The sequence below is a fragment of the Salvelinus sp. IW2-2015 genome, linkage group LG8 (genome assembly GCF_002910315.2).
Source record: "Salvelinus sp. IW2-2015 linkage group LG8, ASM291031v2, whole genome shotgun sequence".
Classification (NCBI taxonomy): Eukaryota; Metazoa; Chordata; class Actinopteri; order Salmoniformes; family Salmonidae; genus Salvelinus; species Salvelinus sp. IW2-2015.
Window position 1 is genome coordinate 33,849,287 of NC_036848.1, and position 21,971 is coordinate 33,871,257.

General features: G+C 44.5%; 1 protein-coding gene across 1 annotated transcript in view; it reads right to left on the reverse strand.

Moving 5' to 3' along the window:
* pcdh15b (protocadherin-related 15b) overlaps positions 1–21,971 on the reverse strand; it is a 185,485-nt gene that overhangs the window by 50,581 nt on the left and 112,933 nt on the right. Inside the window, exons 20-24 of the mRNA XM_070444889.1 lie at positions 16,209–16,517; positions 14,752–14,970; positions 10,429–10,545; positions 5,769–5,909; positions 5,519–5,631 (exon numbers count right to left, since the gene is read on the reverse strand). Of these exons, the coding sequence (XP_070300990.1) occupies positions 5,519–5,631; positions 5,769–5,909; positions 10,429–10,545; positions 14,752–14,970; positions 16,209–16,517 (899 nt within the window). The remainder of the gene's footprint in view (positions 1–5,518; positions 5,632–5,768; positions 5,910–10,428; positions 10,546–14,751; positions 14,971–16,208; positions 16,518–21,971) is intronic.

The following is a 21,971-nucleotide window of genomic DNA, read 5'->3' on the forward strand; positions in this document are numbered from 1 at the left end:
ATGATCCAATAATATCACCGATATGCAACGCACACAGGTTCCCAGAGAGAGTCATGACGACATCTCAATGAACGCGTATCAAATCACACTGTGCATCGGGATGTCTGTTGTTGCTTGGTTTACATGTTCCTTTCAGTGTCATTGCCTCTATGATACTCGGCTGCTAACACTATCTATAAATAAAACAACACATGATTTCAGTGCGATCAACACATAACGTTGTCTGTAGCACTTCAGGCTCTCTCTCTGTGATGCGGCAGCGAAGGTAACCTTGGATGTACTGTAAGTTGCTAGTCATATTTTTAGAACAAATGTTTCGGCACTTTTTACGACAGCACATTTATAATCGTTGGCAATATTTGAGAGCTTCTGTGAGTCATGTGTTTGTTGGAGGCACATTTTCTTTTATAGCTGGGTAGACTTCATAAAAGTCATACAAGTCAAAAGAAAAATGTTTTGAGTACGGAGGACAGACGGGTGTAGAATTATTCAATACGTTAGACAATTTTGCAAACCACACACGTGTACTGTACCAAATGGCAGTCACATTAAATATGGAGCAACTACCTCCAACTAGCCCCAAGCCATAAGACAGCTAAATAGTTAGTCCCTGTAGCGATTGGTTAACTATTTAACAATCTGAATTGACCCTTTTTGCACTCTTTTTCACACTTGACTCATCACTGCCACTGCTGCTACTGTTTATTATCTATCCCAGGGATGGGCAACTTTGATGGGGGTGGGGGACACAAAAAAACAGAACTCATCATGAGGGGCCGCAGCGGCTGGTGGGTCTGCGTACCCACATCGATATCCCCCCAACCCCACCTTGCGAGCTAAACATTTTAGCAGCTCCCCTRGTGACAGCGAAGAAGAAAAATGTACATTTAAAAATAAATGTTCTGCAATTCTACACATTTTGCCATGGGGCGTAGAGAAAGTGTTGCCGTTTAAAAGCAAGTTTGCTGCAATTCTACACATTTTGCCACGGGTGGAGAGAACATTTTGCAATTAACTAAGTTCATGCAATTTTATTCAATTGGCCATGTGTTGGAGGCAAATGTTTGCCGTTTTTAATATGATAACTGATGATCAATGGGCCCAATCCCGGTCGACRATGCTTACTACAAGTTTAGATAGCTGGCAGATAGCTCGGTACTGGTACCCTGTGTAAATAGCCAAGTCTTCGAAACACATTGTGTATTTATTTATTGTGTTATTATTTTTTAATTATTTCCCTTTTTCTCTTTGCATTGTTGGGAAGGGCCCGTAAGTAAGCATTTCACTGTTAGTCTACACCTGCTGTTTACGACGCATGTGACAAATAACATTTGATTTGACTCGTGGCTCTACTATCTACATATTCTTTGAAGTGTCATCTCATCTTACATTTTAGTCATTTAGCAGACGCAAGTGCTTTGCTCAAGTGCACATCGACAGATTTTTCACCTAGTCAGTCCGGAGAGTCGAACCGCCGACTTGTCGGTTACTGGCCCAATGCTCTCAACCGCTAGGCTACCTGACGCCCTTATTTCGCCTTAAATGCACTGATGCAACTCACCTTAAAAACATCTTAATTCTGTACTCTCTACTTTTAATTACATTCATTAACAAAGCAGTTGTCCATAGCACCATGTCTATTTGACAGTGCACGGTGGTTAACTGAGCTGCTATCATTAGGACATGTTAATAAGCTATGTTATGCTAATGCTGTGTTTGTTTTTCTGCCCCCATGCTGGTAGTGGTGCGTGGTGACTGCCAACGGCTGCATGTTTATACTGCAGGTGCTGTCCTCCGAAGGAGGGAGGGAGTCCCACTACCCTAATCATGAGAGAGAGGGAGGGAGAGAGCGAGAAATAGAAATTGTGTGAGAGCGAGAGGGAGACGCGAGTGGAGAACTTAGGGCATGCCAGAGGGAGGGGAGGGATGGTGGAGAGAGGGAGGGTGCGGAAGGAGGAGAAGAGGCTGGACTAAACAGCAGGACTCTGCCAGGCAGTTAATTGGACCTGACCGTTAGGAATGCATACACCCATGACAGATGACATTTAAACCACTCACCGCTTCACTACACACTGGAGTGTGACTTTGCACAACCCCCGTATGTAGCATGAACACTCCAAATAATAGGACAGGCTGGCGACTGGTGGCCGCGAAACTACCCTGCTTTACAACTCGAAACACACACATTTAAGGGTGTTAACACCCTTAACCCGGTTAAACGCAGCATTGCAAAACAGAGTGTCAACCAACTCCAAATAGATCCTTCAGAGGGAGTTGTGCGTGTCTAATGTGCGTGTGTGGTGGGCACATTTCATCTGACCGTGTTTATTATCCCCCCCCACAGAGAGACTAATCACACGGCTGTGATGAGCTCCGGGGGGTTAGGCCGGTCCAACCCATCCTTCCAGCCCGGCCTAGGACACAAGCACACACAGTCAGGCAGGCAACACTCTGTCTCTCCCCAGCTCCAACCCAATGAGGGTCATGGAGAAAATAGAGCGTCCTCACTATCTTACTGTGACTCACGGCGTGATTACCGTTCCGTACCTAGCAGCTAGTTACACTCCCTGCCTTTTCTGGCGCCCCGTCTCAATAACCTGTATGTTAGGGACAGAGCACGGCGATTGCTTTTAACACGGCCACAGCTTAACAGGCAGACTGTGGCACAATTTTCGCAATCGTTAAGTCATCCTGTTAGGATCTTTTAATCATCTACCTCAGCGGGTAATCTAATTATCATGATTCACAGGTACTGGCATGCAACTCCACAGCTGTTCTTGCTCTCATTCCTATTGGTTCACTGTTCTTATTCAAGAGGCATATACACAAAGGTATCCCTGGTGTAAAAGTAAGCAAATTACATGTTTTTTTTTATTATGCAATAGCCTTGTGTGTGTGTGTACTGCGTAATGACGAATAAACAATCACATGCAGGGTTTTCCCGCTTTCAATTGGTTGCAGGGCACAAGGGCGCTTACTTCAAAGCCATAGTGTAATAGCCCGTGTTTCCAAGCTCCCCTCATACAATCTTGTATTGGATGATACGTTTTCCCTCATGTTTATTCATGTCGTAGTCTTACTCAGGAGAAGGAGATGGAAAAAAAGCTAATTCGCACATCTACGGAGGTAAGCAGAAAATGAGACAGTGATTGCAGTGATCGTCAAAATGACAAACTCAGAAGTGGCAAGGTGGATACGGTGGTGGGTGATTTAGTGAAACTCACTGCGGCTTCATTAAGTGTTTCTATGAGATAACCGCTGCGGAAAACGCACAGGCGGCAGATTTGGGTTGCAAACTTCACAGTCAGTTCCACTCGGGGAGGGGGAATCTACTGGTGCCACTTGCCAGACAGCGCTTCTGCCAGCCAACCTGACATCACCTCACACACACTAAATCAAATCTCCTATACAACACCAAGCTCTTCGTCAGCCCTATGCAAATTCATGATCATTGATGTTCAGAATCAACCAACTTCACACACTAATTAAAATCTCCACAGATTCCAAATGTTCTTGGCCTATTAAGTTCAAAGACTGGGCTACAGATATCAGACAAAGGCTTCTATCATCCAATTAGGTGATCCAATAACCTTTCAACCCAGCTCAAGGATTTCAGACTCTTACATTGTAACACCATTAAACATTAGGCCACATCATATGCCAAGTTCTAAACTGAACAATTGATAAAATGCTGAATATACAGTACATAATATGAAAGCACATACAATAAAGAAAATTGGCTGCAACTCAAAGATTGGTTGAAATGGACATTGTAACAGTTTGTGAATAGACAGTGAATTATTGATGTACATTGATTGGCATAGCACAAGGACTGCTGGCACTGAGTTAAAGGGCTTATTGGTTCCTGAGAGGCCCACAGACGGAAGAGGGCGGGAAGGGGGAGGGAGAGAAGGAGGGGTTGGCAGTGGCATTATCCTGTGGACTGTAACTCGACTAGGGGAGTAGAGGGAGGGATGGATGAGAGATGGAGGGATGGAGGGAAGGAGTATCCTCTGGACTGCTCAACTAGGGGAGCAGATGGAGGGAGGGAGGGATTTGAGGGAGAGATAGAGAATGTGGAGGCCCTGGCTGTGGAGGGGGACATAACACCTGGCTAATGTCTCCACAGGCTCTAATTAACAACTGATCCAGGCAATGCTGCCTGCGAGGTGGCCTGTTACCAACAGCCATTGTTATTCCCCCACCTGCCAAAGAGCCACTATCACCGGCGACCTTCCACCGCTGTGTAGGACATGTCATTAATTCAACCCCCCCATTCAAGGCTTTTCATTGCCCATGTTTCTGGCGCTGTAGTCTTAATGAATCAGTAGATAAGGCTGGCTTGGTTAATAGAGCTGGCTTACACACATATCCCCCCCCCCCCCCCCCCACTAAAGATTACAACACAGCTCAACTCCTCTGCCAACAGAGAACTGGACCAAGTTAAGAGGCCTACATGGTGTGTGAGTGTGCATACAAAATATATATATATAAACGCAGAAGACACATTTCAGTTGAATGCAATCAGTTGTACAACTGACTAGGTATCCCCCTTTCCCTTTTTAAAAGCACGTTGAGAACTTTAAACGCACTTCATATTCGGGTATTGAAAATTATTCGATGTGGTGGGGTGAAAAATCATTGTTGCGCAAGAGGCATTTCGCATGCCCTCGCTAACTTTTTTAAAATTTCATTATGGAAATCAATAATAGCAATTTAGTAAGCCAGAGCTCCAGCATGCTGATCCATCTCGAGTCAATGCCAGGGGAGCTGAATTAATTAGGCCCTTATGTCACATATGTACAATGCTTAATTCAATAAAAGAGCTATAATTTATGCAGAGCAAGTGCACTCTACCCTTTGAGAAAACAACACTGTGCAGTGGTGAAGTACATTCGCTGTACTTACTACACACTCTAGCTATGAGCTATGATACATATTCATATAAACACTAGCAATAAAAGCTTCACTGACAGTTTCCATATCGCCTCTAACCCTTTCTGAAAATATATCCGCAGTTTAGTGTTCTCTTAAATACCTTGACATCTCCACAAAGGTGAATTAAATGTTGAGTATTTAAACACAGTTACATTGGTGGAGATCTATCGCCTCTCCGACAGGGGAAGAGGAAACCGTGTGCCCGGACTATATGACCTCATAAAAGCGCAGAGCACTGTCATAAGCAACATTGTGTGACGTGTCAACCTGCGTCCGCGGCTCCACCTTTATCAAGCCCTGATATTTGACCACTGGGAATATTGATGTTTTATGATTTAGAAAGACAACACGAATCACCTCAGGCAACAGCTCTCATACAAATCCATATTGAAGGAGAATATCCAAGCTCTAAAAATGTAGATTAGAGACCGTGCAAACCATATACAGTATAATTTCAAGTTCTAGCCTGGTCCCACATCTTTTTGTGCTGTCTTGCTAACTGGTCTGTTTTACCATACCAATTTCACACAAACAGATCTGGGACCAGGCTAACAGTGTACATGCTCAGGAAGAAGTGTACCTGTATTCCTCCTGGGTGAAGACTGGTATAACAGAGGGCTGCAGGACAGTGATAACCACCAGGGTCTTGTTGACTTTCARTGGCTCCCCGTCGTCATAGGCAACAATGATTAGCTGCAGGGAGGAAATAAAATAAGATTCGAACAAGAAAAAAGTGGAACATAGGGTGTCACTCAATGTCTCCCCTCAATGACGTTCTTAGAAAAACGGTCATTTTACAGTACTGTTTATAACAAAAGGTATGTACTCACACTAAACACTAGATTGGGCTCTTCATTGAGGTTGACTCGTGTGATTACGCTGCCTGTGACTTCATCCACGTCAAAGATGCTGCCACTGTAAGGGTCCTCATTCAGGTCCAGTCTGTAACGCACACGGCTGGCAGGGGTACCCTGTGAAATACACACACACCTTATGTTAATTTATCTACAATGGCAGGGCAATCTCAACTAAATGCATCAGGACATTTCTAAATAAGCCCCCCCCCCCCCCCACGCACACACACAGGATCAAGGGTCGGGGGATCAACATTCATTGGCTCTGTGGCTCATGCATTTGAAACATCCCGTTTCCTTGCCACTGAGGCATACTCTACAACGTCTAGGTTTGTTTTTCATTACTCTCCAAAGGCTCCGGGTGGAACAGAATGGTGTTTCGCTCATTCTAAGACCTCTTTGTGAACTCATGTGTTGCCTTAGCAGGCAGGTAGGCAGACAGAGATGCAGGAGGTGGCGACTCGCCTGGGTGTCTGGATCATTCGGGGTGGTGAAGTGAGGGGGAAGGAGAGACCCTACGGGGGGCAGCGACGTCTCAAACAAATCCATCGTCCAACAGCATAAATGCCATAGCAAATGGACCCTGATTCTCAGGGGCTTAGCGTGAAATCTAGGATTTACTGATTTATTATGAAAGCATTGAGAGAAAGTACATCAATATCGCAGAGGAGCGAGTGTCTGAAAACACTGCTTAACCTTCCCTACATAGTGCACTACTTTTGACCAGGGCCTGTATCCGCAAGGTGTCTCAGAGTAGGAGTTCTGATCAGGTCCCAACCTGTCCATATCCTGTAATCTTATTCCTTATGATCTACAAGGCAAAACTGATCCCTGATCAGCACTCCTACTCTGACAGATTTTTGGGGCTTTTGTCAAAAGTAGTGCACAATATAGGGAATAGGGTGCCAATTGGGATTCGCCCTGCCTGGAGTCATAGACAGGGAAATCTAGTCGGACACGTGTTCCACCGTGACTCAAACATAATCCTGAATCATACTTTATCGTATCGCATTTCTGTACACTTATCTCGTTCAACTCTAATATTTTCTCTGCACTAATACTTTAAGTCGCCTTTTTAACACCGCCGAGACAACTTAATTGCACGCTGCCACGACTGTGACACCTTCACACCTTTTAACAGAGTTCTGAATCTTAAACATGCAGGTTAAATCTCTCTCTCTCTCGCTCATACAGGGCCACATTTGGGTGTAGTTCAGAATGGAGAAACATGGCTAAAGATGGCTCGTGAATAAACAGAAGCATCATGAAATGTGGGATGCCAATGCGAAGAGACAGCTGACAGATGTTAGGAGAATAGTGGAGCAAAGAAGCCAGGTTAGAGAGAGAGCAACAGCATCGTTGGACGCCATAACGACAAGCAGGTCAGAGCTGAGAGGATAATGCTAGCTGACGAATTAAGGATCTGTCATTTTGTTTGGCAAAAATCAAATGCACTTTCATATTCTATGAATTTGGTAGCTCACATGGCTTACTTACAACACGCTTTTTTTAGTAGCAGTTTCATGATGTAAAAGACATAGTTAAACAAAACAGCAGAACCAGCATTTGTGTAAATGCATGTTCACTTTCTGTAATTACAATGAGTAAAACTATGATACATTTGTTAAAATCACACAGATCTCCCTTGTTAAGCACCGTTTTTTCTTTTCTTTTAACTCCTAGGGGATTTTCAAGCAAACATTTCCTTGATTAAACATACATTCTGAATTTAAGTCATATTGTCCTGATAAACAAAACAACTCAAGTTGAGTTCTGTCTCAATAGCTGCTCCTTCTCAATAAGCCAAGCTAGCACCTAGTCAGCAGAATCTACTATAAAGTACGGCCTGAGAACCCTTTCTCATATGACAGGAGAGAATCATGATCACAGTAAACAACTAATTCAAGTGTCAGTGTTTGACGGAGGACTATAACAATTTTGCCGAGCTTCTTGAGATGCTGAGAACAGCCRAGAGCCCCGTTTGTGCTCCGTAGCTTAGCTGGCAGCGAAGACAAAAAAAGTTTCCCATCGAAGTTTCAGGCCTGTAACAAATAGTAAATTAGTCTTCCCAGTCAATAGCCAGTCATGAGTAGACTTGCAGTGCCTTCCCTTATGTACTGTAAATAGAGAGAAAGCTACACTTTCATCAACCGATTATTCTTCAGCCTCCACATCTTTCACGGTGACAGTAACCCTAGCTGGAGCGCCTTGCAGGGGGGAGAAGATGGCAGGGGGTAGGGTGTTACGGAGGGGGAGAGAGGGAAAGTAGACAGCTCTGACAGGAGTCTCTGACTGCTCCACCATCTGCTGCAGAGGGGGTGAAGGACACAGGTCATATTGTAAAAATATGCACACAGACACACACACTCTGACAGGAGTCTCTGACTGCTCCAACATCTGCTGCAGAGGGGGTGAAGGACACAGGTCATATTGTACAAATGTGCACACAGACACACCCATATAGTTATGTGACTTCGCACAATTAGACGCACATGCATGCAGACAGTACACGGGCACGGTGCACAGACGCACGCACGCACACACACAATCTCAGACGGATCATATAATTTAGTGACTAAGCAACTACTCTGCTTATCAGATTGATTAAAAGGGGAGGAACGTTTCTCTCTAGGGTGGGCTGTTTAATAATACCAGTATAATGAAGGCTGATTGTGTAGCTTGCTTATAGGATTGCGTTAATTGCGTATATCACATTTAAAACTTTAGACAAGATGGGATATGAGAGGCGTAGTTGAACTCTTCATACCAGAAGCCCAACACTGATCACACTCCCCCCCGCCCAAAAAAAACATTCCTCCCTGCATGAATACTGAACATTGGGAAGAAGACATTGAACAGCTTGTAGAGTGCACTGAATTCACCTGTGAGATGTCAGATAAAAGAAGAGAACAGAGCCAAAGAGGATTGATCTGAGTCTCATCCAGCTGTGACTTGAGTTTTAAAATGTAATATCTCTTTGAAGGCCAACACGGACATAGGATAGATTTCACTACAGAAGCTGATATTAAAAGCAGACCATTGTCTCCGACATGCTAAAGACAGTGGCGGGTACAGTGACCACAGTGACATAACATCTGCAGTGTGGACCCCCACCCTCCACAGCTTATCTGTCTGCAAACGTGGATGGAGAGAGAGAGAGAGAGAGAGAGAGAGAGAGAGAGAGAGAGAGAGAAAACAAGAGGAGGGACGGTTCTGCTGCTCAGTCTACCTCACCTGAATTTATGATCAGGAGTGACTGTGTGTGTGTGTGACTGGGGGGGGCTAGCCTGCTTTGAGGTTCCAGCCAGGCAAGGTGCCAGGGAAGGTGCCAGGAAGGCTCTGTGGCGTCTCCCTCTCCCACCCTGTCTCTATCAGTGATTCATCTCACAGCTCAGCTTGAGAACTTGCCTCTCCTGTCATCTCAGAACTGCTTTACATACATCTGAGGGAGAGGAGTGATGCGGTGTGGGGCGCCGGTAGCCCCAGTCCAGCCAGCCAAGCCAGGGCCTCCCACTCATGCAGAGAGATATCACAAGGGCTCACCTCGGCCTGCCAAGCCTGCCAGGCGGGAAGGGGTCTCCAGGGGGGCGAGGCTGGACCTCCGCTGGTGCTCTCTACTCTTCCCTTCCTCTCCTCCTTTCTCTTCGCCTTCTCTCTCCTTTTTTCTCTCTTCTCCTCTCCTTTCCTCCTCTCCTCTAATCTACCAACTGCTGGGTCCATTCAGAATGCCTTCAAGTTAAAAGGTTAATCTCCACATAGTCCTACAGTACCACTACGCCCTACGTGTGTGAAAAAAAATGATGGCATATAATCTATGTTGTTGTTCCACTGCATGTGAATTGATGAATAACATTCGTTCATGAATAACATTTGCTCCGTGTGTTATTTGCCCTGAGAGACCTTAAGGCATCTGCCTCTTTGCGCCAATGTGATGGGTGAGTTTGTGAAATCAAGCGTTTACTATAAGGGGAAATGTAATGTCATTGTATATTCAGGAACTTGTTGCCGAAGCATGGCTGATTCGCCACGCCTTGGGACGTCGGCTTGGCAACACTGACATTATTTCCTCAGGCCACAGGGCAATGAAATCACACAACACAGTGAGCATGTAGAATATGCTTCTATATGATATGCAGAGAGCATATTGCTTTCTGCCTGCAGGTCCACCCGAGGCTATAAGATATCAGAACATGTAGTGATATCAATCTCTCTCATAAATAACCATCCATAACTTATGTATGAACGGACAAATCCACTAGCACAGAACATGATAAATAAATGAAAGCTCCAAATAATGAGACTTACCCTACCAACGTAATAATAGCAAAACACACTACAACAACTCCGACCGATGTATCTAAATTATATCATAAAGCATTCCATCGACGGGACGCCTCTGTGGAATACATAGAAACAAGACAAACAAAACAAAATGACAATGTACGAGCGCAGTAGCGCAGACACATAGACACACACTATGTTTCCTGTTCTCCGCTAAATCGCCGGCTCGGGACAGAGCTGAGCCAATCATGCTTTCGCACCCGCGTTGCCACGGGAGCAGCAACCTGACAGGCATGTTGTAAAGTGACAGTCAGACCCAGAGCAGAGCAGGGCTGTCACGTTGTTGTCTACTCACAGGGGGGTCTAGGTCCTCTGCCTGTACCGTGGCGACCACGGTCCCCTTGACTGCGTTGGGAGCCACCATGCCCCTGTACAACGCCTGGCTGAACACTGGGGAGTAGTCATTCATATCCTGGAGAAGGAAGAGAGAAACACAASCATGTAATTAGTYAGTTTCTGAATCAACAGCATTTTTAACCTAAAAGCCTACTACCACCACCACCGCCATAATAAAGATACCCCTCATGGTAAATGCTTCCAGTTGTCAGAATGACATTAGTCTCTGTGAGCTTGATTGAATTCAGCATTATTGTGAATTTGTGAAGGAGCCAGCGCTGTCACTGCTGACGGACATGGCAAGCCATTTTCCTRGGCTACTCCTTTGGRTTCCTCTGAAGGACTGGCTGCATTTACAACTGTCAGCCTGGTCTAGGGAGGCTCACATTAACACTTAGGCAAAGCACTAAATCAAAATGGCAGATACTCAATAGGAGATCATGAGGCTCCATTAGGACTGACATGTGCGGCAGAGGGACTGTTTTAACTTCTCGCCTGAGAGAGATCATTAAGACCATGTGTGTGAACCACGGAGACGAAAGCTCTATATGAAGCTTAGCAAACCCCCTAGTACTGGTAGAGGACATCAGTACTCTATTTCGCCAAAGAAGTGTTCTTTCCCAAAGACTGTCTGAAGACTGAAGAGGTCCAATAATGAGTGCAACTGGATCAGAATACAAAACATGTGTTAGCCTACAATCTGTCCAGTGGCTGCTCAACCATTCGCCCTTAAGACGGAGCTGCATTGCAATGCATTCAAAAGGGCATGCCGCCTCACAAAATCCAAGGAGAGGCCAGGCTAGTTCAGGTGTCCAAATTACACCTTCTTCTTCCGGCTACCTCCTGCTCTGAGAATTTACACCGAAAAGTCCTTGATACAGCGCCTAGGCATGTTAATAAAACTTAGTGGTTGTCTGTCTGTCTAGACAGCAGCTTTCGTCACTGTTCCCTTTTATAACACAGAACAAGAACAAAAAATTGCTACGATTCCCATTAAGTTCTAGACACGGTTTTATCTAACATTAGGATGATAACATCCCAGAAACATTCAAAGAATTCAATGAATGTTTTGATAACAAAATATATATTTTTCAAAAAGGTTTTAAATGAAATATCCTTGGGATGTTAAAGGTTTAATGTCAGGTGCACAGGTAGAGTGAAATGCCTTTCCAGCAAGCTCCAAAACATACAACGCAATAATCGACATCAATGTAGCACTAAAAATACCATAAGATAGAACAAAAAAATAAGAAATAGTGCACAACATTCACTAAAATGTCGTSCACAACAGCTGTAACAAACACCACCAAACATTCCTCCAAAATTCTCATTAGGTTTCCAGGTATTGTAATAACACAATGTACGAGTAATGTTTTTTTTCTCTCATAACAGAAAAACTACCCAGTCATGCTGATGATGATTATACAATATTTGTTTAAAACATTCGCCTGATGTTGCAAGAACGTTCCCAGAACACATTGTCTGTTCTTTTAAAGGTTCCCAGAATGTTTCATTAGGTAGTGGGAACATTGTGGGGACATGACAAAAGATACAGTGCCTTCAGAAAGTATTCACATCCCTTGACTTTTTTCAAAACAAATTGTCTTCCAGCCTGAAATTTTAATTGATTAAATTGAGATTTTTTTTTGTTGTCATGTGCCTCCACACAATACTTCATGAAGTGGAATTATGTTTTTCTACATTTTTACCAATTAATAAAAAATCTAAATCTAAAATGTATTGAGTCAATAAGTATTCAATCCCTTTGTTATGGCAAGCATAAATAAYTTCAGGAGACTACCTCATCGCAGTACACCACACATACAATTATAGGTAAGGTCCCTCAGCCGAGCAGTCCATTTAAAACACAGATTCAATCACAAAGACRAGGGAGGGTTTCCAATGCCTCGCATTGCCTGTGCTTGGCTCCAAATGAATGGAGCCAAGCACAGGCAAAATTCTAGGGGAAAATCTGGTCCAGTCTGCTTTACACCAGACACTGGGAGATAAATTCACCTTTCAGCAGGATAATAACCCAAAACACAAGGCCAAATCTACACTGGAGTTGGTTACCAAGAAGACGATGAATATTCCTGAGTGGCCTCTTGGTTGATTTCTTTTGATTTTCCCATGATGTCAAGCAAAGAGGCACAGAGTTTGAAGGTAGGCCTTGAAATACATCCACAGGTACACCTCCAATTGACTCAAATTATGTCAACATTTGTGGGCAGAACTGAAAAAGCGTGTGCGAGCAAGGAGGCCTACAAACCTGACTCAGTTACATCAGCTCTGTCAGGAGGAATGGGCCAAAATTCACCCAACTTATTGTGGGAAGCTRGTGGAAAGCTACCCGAAACGTTTGATCCAAGTTAAACAATTTAAAGGCAATGCTKCCAAATACTAATTGAGTGTATGTAAACTTCTGACCCACTGGGAATGTGATGAAAYAAATGAAAGCTAAAATATATKATTCTCTCTACTATTATTCTGACATTTCACATTCTTAAAATAAAGTMGTGATCCTAACTGACCTAAGACAGGGAATTATTACTAGGATTAAATGTCAGGAATTGTGGAAAAACTGAGTTTAAATGTATTTGGCTAAGGTGTATGTAAACTTCRYACTTCAACTGTATTTGGAACTGATGCTTGAAAAGGTTAACCCCTTATCTGGCACTAAACTATATCTATATACACAGTACTTCCATTKATTTTTCAAACTGGTACTGGGMGACATTCAGACGAGTCTGGTGAGGCTTGTGGGCATCCTAGAGCAAAACAACCAGACTTCGACGTGTTCGCGAGAGTCTCATCTTTTTATCGGGGGGTGTCACAGTAGGTTGTAGTCCAAACTGTTCGGATGCTACAGCCTATTTAGTGAGAATACTGATTTCGGGATGTCTCATGGTCTGACAAACACCACTCTAGCTCTGCCACCATTCACCGCATATGCAGAAGTGTGACATCAGCGGATGCGGTGGATTGAGACACATCCAATGCAACAAAACAGATCTCTATACCTTAAACGGATGGGTTTTGATGGGGATTGTTTTTATTATGCTAATTGGGGCCGCAGAAATCTGCTCTAGAGGGTTAAAGTCATCATTGGCCTCATGGTGAAATCCATGTGGTTTCCTTCCTCTCCGGCAACTGAGTTAGGAAGTTACGCCTGTATCTWTGTAGTGACTGGCTGTATTGATACACCATCCAAAGTGTAATTAATAACTTCACCATGCTGAAAGTCTGCTTTTTTTTTTTTTACCTATCTACCAATAGGTGCCCTTTTTTGCAAGGCATTGGAAAACCTACCGGGTCATTGTGGTTGAATCTGTGTTTGAAATTCACTGGGACCTTACAGATAATTGTATGCATTGGGTACAGAGATGAGGTAGTCATTCAAAATTTGATGTTAAACACTATTATTGCACACAGAGTGAGTCCATGCAACTTATTATATGACTTCTTAAGCACATTTTTACTCCTGAACTTATTTAGGCTTGCCATAACAAAGGGATTGAATACTTTTTTATTTATTTTAAATTCATCCATAAACATTTCTAAAAACATAATTCCACTTTGACATTATGGGGTATTGTGTGACACAAAATCTAAATTGAATACATTTTAAATTCAGGCTATAACACCAAAATGTGGAAAAAGTCAAGGGGTGTGAATACTTTCTGAAGGCACTGTAGCAGCTAGAGCTAAATAATTATACTAATGAACACTGACTGAGTAATACAGTCTCGTTTAAGGTCTGTGTAAAACCATATCACAAGCCTAATCTCTTACAGTGCCTAGTCTTCTACTGGTCTAGGAGCGTCACGCAGAGGTCAATCTCCATACAGCTCGTGTCTGGTGCCTAATCGTCTGAATCATAATACATCAGATGGCCACAATCCTGACAAAATAGAGCCCTCACAAACCTAATGKTCATCCAGACATAAAATATCCCAGCATTGTACTACAATATCAATCTGTCAGTCTGTCTTTCATCGGGCAAGGAGAAATGAGAGGTAGCTGAGGATCATCCATCTCTCTTTTACTCCGCGGTGGTGAGGATGGCTAGTGGTTTTAGACCAGAGAGAGAGAGAGAGAGAGCGAGAGCGAGAGAGCGGAGCCATGTATTCATGAAAAATGAGATTCACAGGTCTCCTGCTACGCTTCTGCATTTTTCCTTTTGAATGATGGAGTTGGCTTGTGAGTGATAAACAGCCCGGTGGCCTAACTGATGGGTCTCTGCTATGGAGGCGGCAGAGGGAAGGTACAGTGGTTTCCTTACCGTTATCTTTACAGTGACAGTGGCCAGGCCTGGGGGCATGCTCCCTCCACTGTCCAGGGCTTCCACCACGAAGGTGTGGTCCGTGGCTGCCAGGGTCTCAAAGTCCAGCGTCTGCAGCACAGAGAGCTCTCCAGTCACTGGGTTGACAGCAAACAATTGCCTGGCCTCCGGGGTCCGTATACGGAAGGTGATGTTGGAGTCCAGGTCAGAGTCTTTGGCCTAGAGGAGAGGAGATGAAGAGAAGGAGGAGGAAGGAGTACTGCGGGTAGGAAACAGTTCAGTGTCCTGTATTAGTGGATCTCTGGTCTATGGGACTTGAAGTAACTTTTACTGTAGTTATAAATAGGTATATGTAAGAAACAGTTTCCCTATTAGCTAAGAACACAACAGCCAGAAAATTATACAACGTTACAGCATGAATCTTAAGTCTCTTATTCAATAGGCAATAATAAAAACAAAAGAATCGAGCAATTCTAGTTTCTGGCACTCGTCAGTCAAATCACAGTGACAAGCAGTAATAACTACTCAAATCCATTGTTAGGAGAGAGACCTCTCTTCTGACAATGGATTAACCCCTGTGTCTGTGTGGGTTGTGCGTGTCGTTTTTTCACGTGGAGGTGTGTGTGTTCACGTGGAGTGTGTAGGGGGAAGAATAGCTGTGGGCCTACACACAGATAACCCCCCTGACCATGCTAGCTCAGCCATTAGTGGCTCCACTAATCTGCCTACAAAATCAGCCTATCAGCAGGCTCGGTGTGGCATGGGGAGCGACGGGAGGCCACGGTGATGAGAGGTTTGACACTSCTAGGGGATCAGTGCACTAGGACCAGACAGACACTGTCACTGTCACGTCAACTGTCAATCAACCAACCCAACCTGAAAATGTCCATGATTAGCCTCACACAGGGAGATGTGACTGGTCTCCTCTAAAAGGTATTCTCTAGGCTGACTAACAACAAATCACCACAATTCTAGATAGTCCAGACGATATACTCAACTTTTGGATCAAAMGAGAAGCATGTTCTTGGAAAACGCAAATAACCACAATTCCAAAGTCAGGTTCTTGGAAAACAAGCAGGTTTCCAATGAACATAATTTCACCTCAGAGAATAATGGGGGTAAAAAAAGTTCCTACTCCACTCAGCTCCTGTTTGACCTTTCCTGAGTGCACTTGACTGAATAGCGGGCCATGTAAAAATGTCCATGTCTGAGGRTTTCATATCCTCTGTCAATATGCTCTAGGCTATCCGAATGCCTCCTGACCTTGTGTGCTTTGATGTACTAGAGGATGCATTTGGACTGTGGAGCGTTTGAAGTAGTAAATACACCCCTGCCTTGTGGCTCCTGAGTGTGGCTGGAGCATGCTGTGCACTCTTGGACATACACATGCACACACGCACAGGCTGGCAATCACACATACGCACATACATCATGCACAAACACACACACAAACTCACAGTAAGCTGCAGGATGACTGTCTTCTTAGGACTATTCTCCGGTAGATTGACCGTATAGGATGGTTGTGAGAACACCGGACTGTTATCATCCACATCCAGCACGGTCACCGACAGAGTCAGTGTGGTCCTCCTGGGGTCCTCCACCGCTCCGTCCTCCGCCTCCACAATGAGGTCATACTGACCCCTGACCTCTCGGTCCAGAGGCACGGCGGTGGAGATGGTGCCATTGGAGTTGACCCTGAAGAGGTTGGCGTGGTTGACTAGTCGGTAGCGCACCTGGCCATTAACCCCCGCGTCTGGATCTGTGGCCTGGGTGGATAGATGGGTGGATGAATGGGTGGATGGGTGGGTGGGTATATGGATGGATGGAGGGAGGGAGAGAGGGAGACACAGGGGGTTAGACCCTCCATATCAAATCAAATCATATGAAATGTTATTTGTCACATGTGCCGAATACAAGAGTGAAATGCTTACTTACAAGCCCTGAACCAACAATAACGTTTTCGGGAAATACCCCCCCCCCCCAAAAAAGTAAGAGATAAGATGAACAAATAATTAAAGAGCAACAGTAAATAACAATAGCGGGACTATATACAGGGGATACCGGTACAGAGTAATGTGGCGGGGGCACGGTGTCGAGGTAATTGCGGTAATATGTAAAGTAGATAGAGTTATTAAAGTGACTATGCATAGATAATAACAGAGAGTGGCAGCAGCGTAGAAGGGGGGGGGGCAATGCAAGTAGTCTGGGTGCCATTTGATAGATGTTCAGGAGTCTTCTGGCTTGGCTTGGGGGGTAGAAGCTGTTTAGAAGCCTCTTGCACCTAGACGCTCCGGAACGCTTGCCGTGCGGTAGCAGAGAGAAACAGTCTATGACTAGGGTGGCTGAAGTCTTTGACAATTTTTAGGGCCTTCCTCTGACACCGCCTGGTATAGAGGTCCTGGATGGCAGGAAGCTTGGCCCCGGTGATGTACTGGGCCATATGCTCTACCCTCTGTAGTGCCTTGTGGCGGAGGCCGAGCAGCTGCAATACCAGGCAGTGATGCAACCAGTCAGGAGCTCTCGATGGTGCAGCTGTAGAACCTTTTGAGGATCTGAGGACCCATGACAAATCTTTTCAGTCCCCTGAGGGGTAATAGGTTTTGTCGTACCCTCTTCACAACTGTCTTGGTGTGCTTGGACATGTTAGTTAGTTGGTGATGTGGACACCATATGGCAGGCATCATGCCTACATTAATAGGAGGAACTCTCACACACACATGCAGACATACATAACACACACACAGACACGCAGGTAATGCACCCCCCCCCCTTCACACACACACACACACACACACACAACACACACACACACACACACACAAACACACACACACACACACATCACACACACACACACACACACCACACACACACACACACACACACACACACACACACACACACACACACACCACACACACACACCACAGATGCACACACACACGATGAGACACCTGTTTTCAACAGCAGGGAAGAGCACGTACAGAGATCACAGCAGACAGCCTTACACAGGTACACAGTGTTACAGTAACCGTCTCTTCAAACAGCCTGTTGTGTCCTCTCTGTAATGCAAATGGGGGATTTTTTTGTGCGCAAGTCAAGCAGTTCTGTCTGTATATTGTAGGGATTGTATTGTATCATACAGCATTAATCCTACCATTTCACTCTGGATTTGTGTTCGAGTGGAGACAGTGGTTTTCCAATGCACTCTAATGAGCTAATGGAACATATAGCTCATAATGAAACTATGTTGTGTGTTCAGAATTGTCCTATGTGTCCATGTATATAATCTGCATCTATGTTCTGTTACTGTAGTATAGGCCTACACTGCACGTATCTCTGCATTTTTTGCTAGAAGTGCTCTACCCTGATAGCTCTCTTATCTGGCTCTGATCACAGAGGTWCCCTGCATTAATCATCAAGGTGGTAATAGGGAGGCTGACTCTGCACCCATTCACTCCAGACTTGAAGGCGGGAGCCAGGTGACATGAAAAGCCAGGATCACACAGAATTATCATATCATCACTCTGATGACTTTGTAGGAACACGACTCCGTGATCCCATTGAACAAAYGAAGATAGTAACTTAACATCTCACCTCCAGATTGGTAGCTAAAAGCCATTGAAAAATGGAAAGAAACTTGATGTTGAAAAGTGCATTTATTCTACTAAAAGGCAAGTGATAATTGACTTTGGAGGGTGTAAAGGTGTCACACCCTGATCTGTTTCACCTGTCTTTGTGCTTGTCTCCACCCCCCTTCAGGTGTCGCCCATCTTCCTATTATCCCCTGTGTATTWATACCTGCGTTCTCTGTTTTTTGTTGTCAGTTCGTCTTGTCAGGTCTTACCAGCATTCTTTCCCGCCTTCCTGTTTCTCTAGTTCTGTTTCCTAGTTTTTCCCGATTCCGACCATTCTGCCTGCCCTGACCCTGAGCCTGCCTGCCGTRCGGTACCTGTCTGACTCTGACCTGATTACAAACCTCTGCCTGCCCTCGACCTGCCCTTTGCCTGCCCCGTGTTTCTAATAAATAATCGGAGAACTGTACTATCCGCCTCCCGTGTCTGCATCTGGGTCATATCATTATTTGTGATAAAAGGGAGAGTTAGAGAGAGACATTATTGGAGTAGTAGAGAACATTTATTTTCCACCAGAGAATGAAATACATTGAGGAAATGTAAATTAATCAATCTTGGTGGAAATACTGAAACAGGATCGGTTTGTAATTTTCATAAAAATAAAAATGGAGATTGRCTTCACTCAAAGCATATTGCAATGCGGTGCAAAAAAATGAAAACAATACGGAAATGCTGCTCCTGCTGTTGTTGTGTACAGAACACAACATCCGGCAGGAGATCAGTAAGATACCATGAGAATAATAAAGAACATGTTGACTCGACTGAAGTCTGAAAACCCAATCGTCAAGCCAAAATAATGAAGATAACTCTCCAGTCAGTGATGGCATGAGTTCAKTACATTTCTATCAGCTTCTAAAGCAACCAGGACCTTGTTATGAAACTATTCACCTTCTCAGCAATCAATGAAAGGTCAACTTTGGGCAAAAATGCTAAATAATGGCTTTTACCTGTATAACTTATCAYTGCACCATCATACCAGTTCATTTAAAGCATGTTAAAAAAAATGGATAATGGATAAATAAGATATTTGGCTACAGAAGTGCCATTTCTTACTGATCTCTACAGCTTCCGTCCAAAAACAAATCCTGCGAAATGAAGTTAACACTACAAGTGGCTAGCTTAGCTAACGAACAAGAATGTCACATCGATGACGCACCAAATGCACACCACAGTTCTGTTCAGGACAACAAAGGCAAGGTATTGGAGTGGCCATCACAAAGCCCTGACCTCAATCCTATAGAACATTTGTGGGCAGAACTGAAAAAGCGTGTGCGTGCAAGGAGGCCTACAAACCTGACTCAGTTACACCAGCTCTGTCAGGAGGAATGGGCCAAAATTCACCCAACTTATTGTGGGAAGCTTGTGGAAAGCTCCCCAAAACGTTTGACCCAAGTTAAACAATTTAAAGGCAATGCTACCAAATACTAATTGAGTGTATGTAAACTTCTGACCCACTGAGAATGTGATGAAAGAAATAAAAGCTTAAATAAATCTCTACTATTATCCTGACATTTCACATTCTTAAAATAAAGTGGTGATCCTAACTGACCTAAGACAAGGAATTTTTACTTGGAATAAATGTCAGGAATTGTGAAAAACTGAGATTAAATGTATTTGGCTAAGGTGTATGWAAACTTCTGACTTCAACTGAATAATCCACATAATAATTAACATTTCCTGTTCCTGCAGGATTATTTTCCAGCTGCAGCAAACTGGCTCAAATTAAGATTCTACATCGGTAAAACCTGTATCTATGCCCTCCGACGAACCATCAAACAGACAAAGCGTCAATACAGGACTAAGATTGAATCGCATTACACCGGATCCAACGTTCGTCGGATGTGGCAGGGCTTAAACTATTACAGACTACAAAGGGAAGCACAGCCGAGAGCTGCCCAGTGACACGAGCCTAACAGACGAGCTAAATTACTTCTATGCTCACTTCGAGGCAAGTAACACTGAAACATGCATGAGAGCATCAGCTGTACCGGACGACTGTGTGATCACGCTCTCCGCAGCCGATGTGAGTAAGACCTTTAAACAGGTCAACATTCACAAGGCCGCAGGGCCAGACGGATTACCAGGATGTGTACTACGAGCATACGCTGACCAACTGGCAAGTGTCTTCACTGACATTTTCAAACTCTCCCTGTCTGAGTGTAATATCAATATGTTTCAAGCAGACCATCATAGTCCCTGTGCCCAGGATTACTAAGGTAACCCGCCTAAATGACTACCGACCCTTAGCACTCACATCTGTAGTGCCCTCAATGCTCATCATTAAGCTAAGGACCCTGGGATTAAACACCTCCCTCTGCAACTGGATACTGGACTTCCTGACGGGCCGCCTCCAGACGGTAAGGGTAAATAACAATACATCCGCCACGCTGATCCTCACCACAGGGGCCCCTCAGTGGTGCGTGCTCAGTCCCTCCTGTACTCCCTGTTCCCTCATGACTGCACGGCCGGGTACGACTCCAACACCATCATTAAGTTTTCCGATGACAGTGGTAGGCCTGATCACCGACAACGACGAGACAGCCTATAGGGAGGAGGTCAGAGAGCTGTTCATGTGCCGCCAGGACATCTACCTCTCTCTCAACGTGATCAAGACAAAGGAGATAATTGTGGACTACAGGAAAAGGAAGACAGAGCACGCCCCCATTCTCATAGACTGGGCTGTAGTGGAGCAGGTTTAGAGCTTCATGGTTCCTTGGTGTCCACATCACCAACAAACTACCATGGTCCAAACACACCAAGACAGTTGTGAAGAGGGCACGACAAAACCTATTCCCCTTCAGGAGACTGAAAGTATTTGGCATGGGTCCTCAGATCCTCAAAAGGTTCTACAGCTGCACCATCGAGAGCATCCTGACTGGTTGCATCACTGCCTGGTAGGGCAAATGCTCGGCCTCTGACCGCAAGYCACTACAGAGGGTAGTGTGTCCGGCCCAGTACATCACTGGGGCCAAGCTTCCTGCCATCCAGGACCTCTATACCAGGTGGAGTCAGAAGCAAGGCAAGGCCCTAAAAATTGTCAAAGACTCCAGCCACCCTAGTCATACTGTTCTCTCTGCTACCGCATGGCAAGCGGTACCAGAGCACCAAGTCTAGGTCCAAGAGGCTTCTAAACAGCTTCTACCCCCCAAGCCATAAGACTCCTGAACATTTAATCAAATGGCTAGCCAGACTATTTGCATTGCCCCCACCCCCTCTCTTTTACGCTGCTGCTATTCTCTGTTTATTATCTATGCATATTAACTTTAACTCTACCTACATGTACATATTACCTCGACTAACCGGTGTCCCCACACATTGACTGTTTACCGGTACCCCTTGTAGATAGCCTCGCTATTGTTATTTTACTCCTGCTCTTTAATTATTTGTTACTTTTATTTATTTCCTTTTTTTTGTTGAAGGTATTTTATAAAAACTTTATTGTTGGTTAAGGGCTTGTAAGTAAGCATTTCACTGTAAGGTCGGTTGTATTCGGCGCGTGTGACAAATACAATTCGATTTGATTTGATTTGCAGAGACTCCGAGCTACAGTATGTCTTACACCGTTCATCACACCAGAGCCCAACC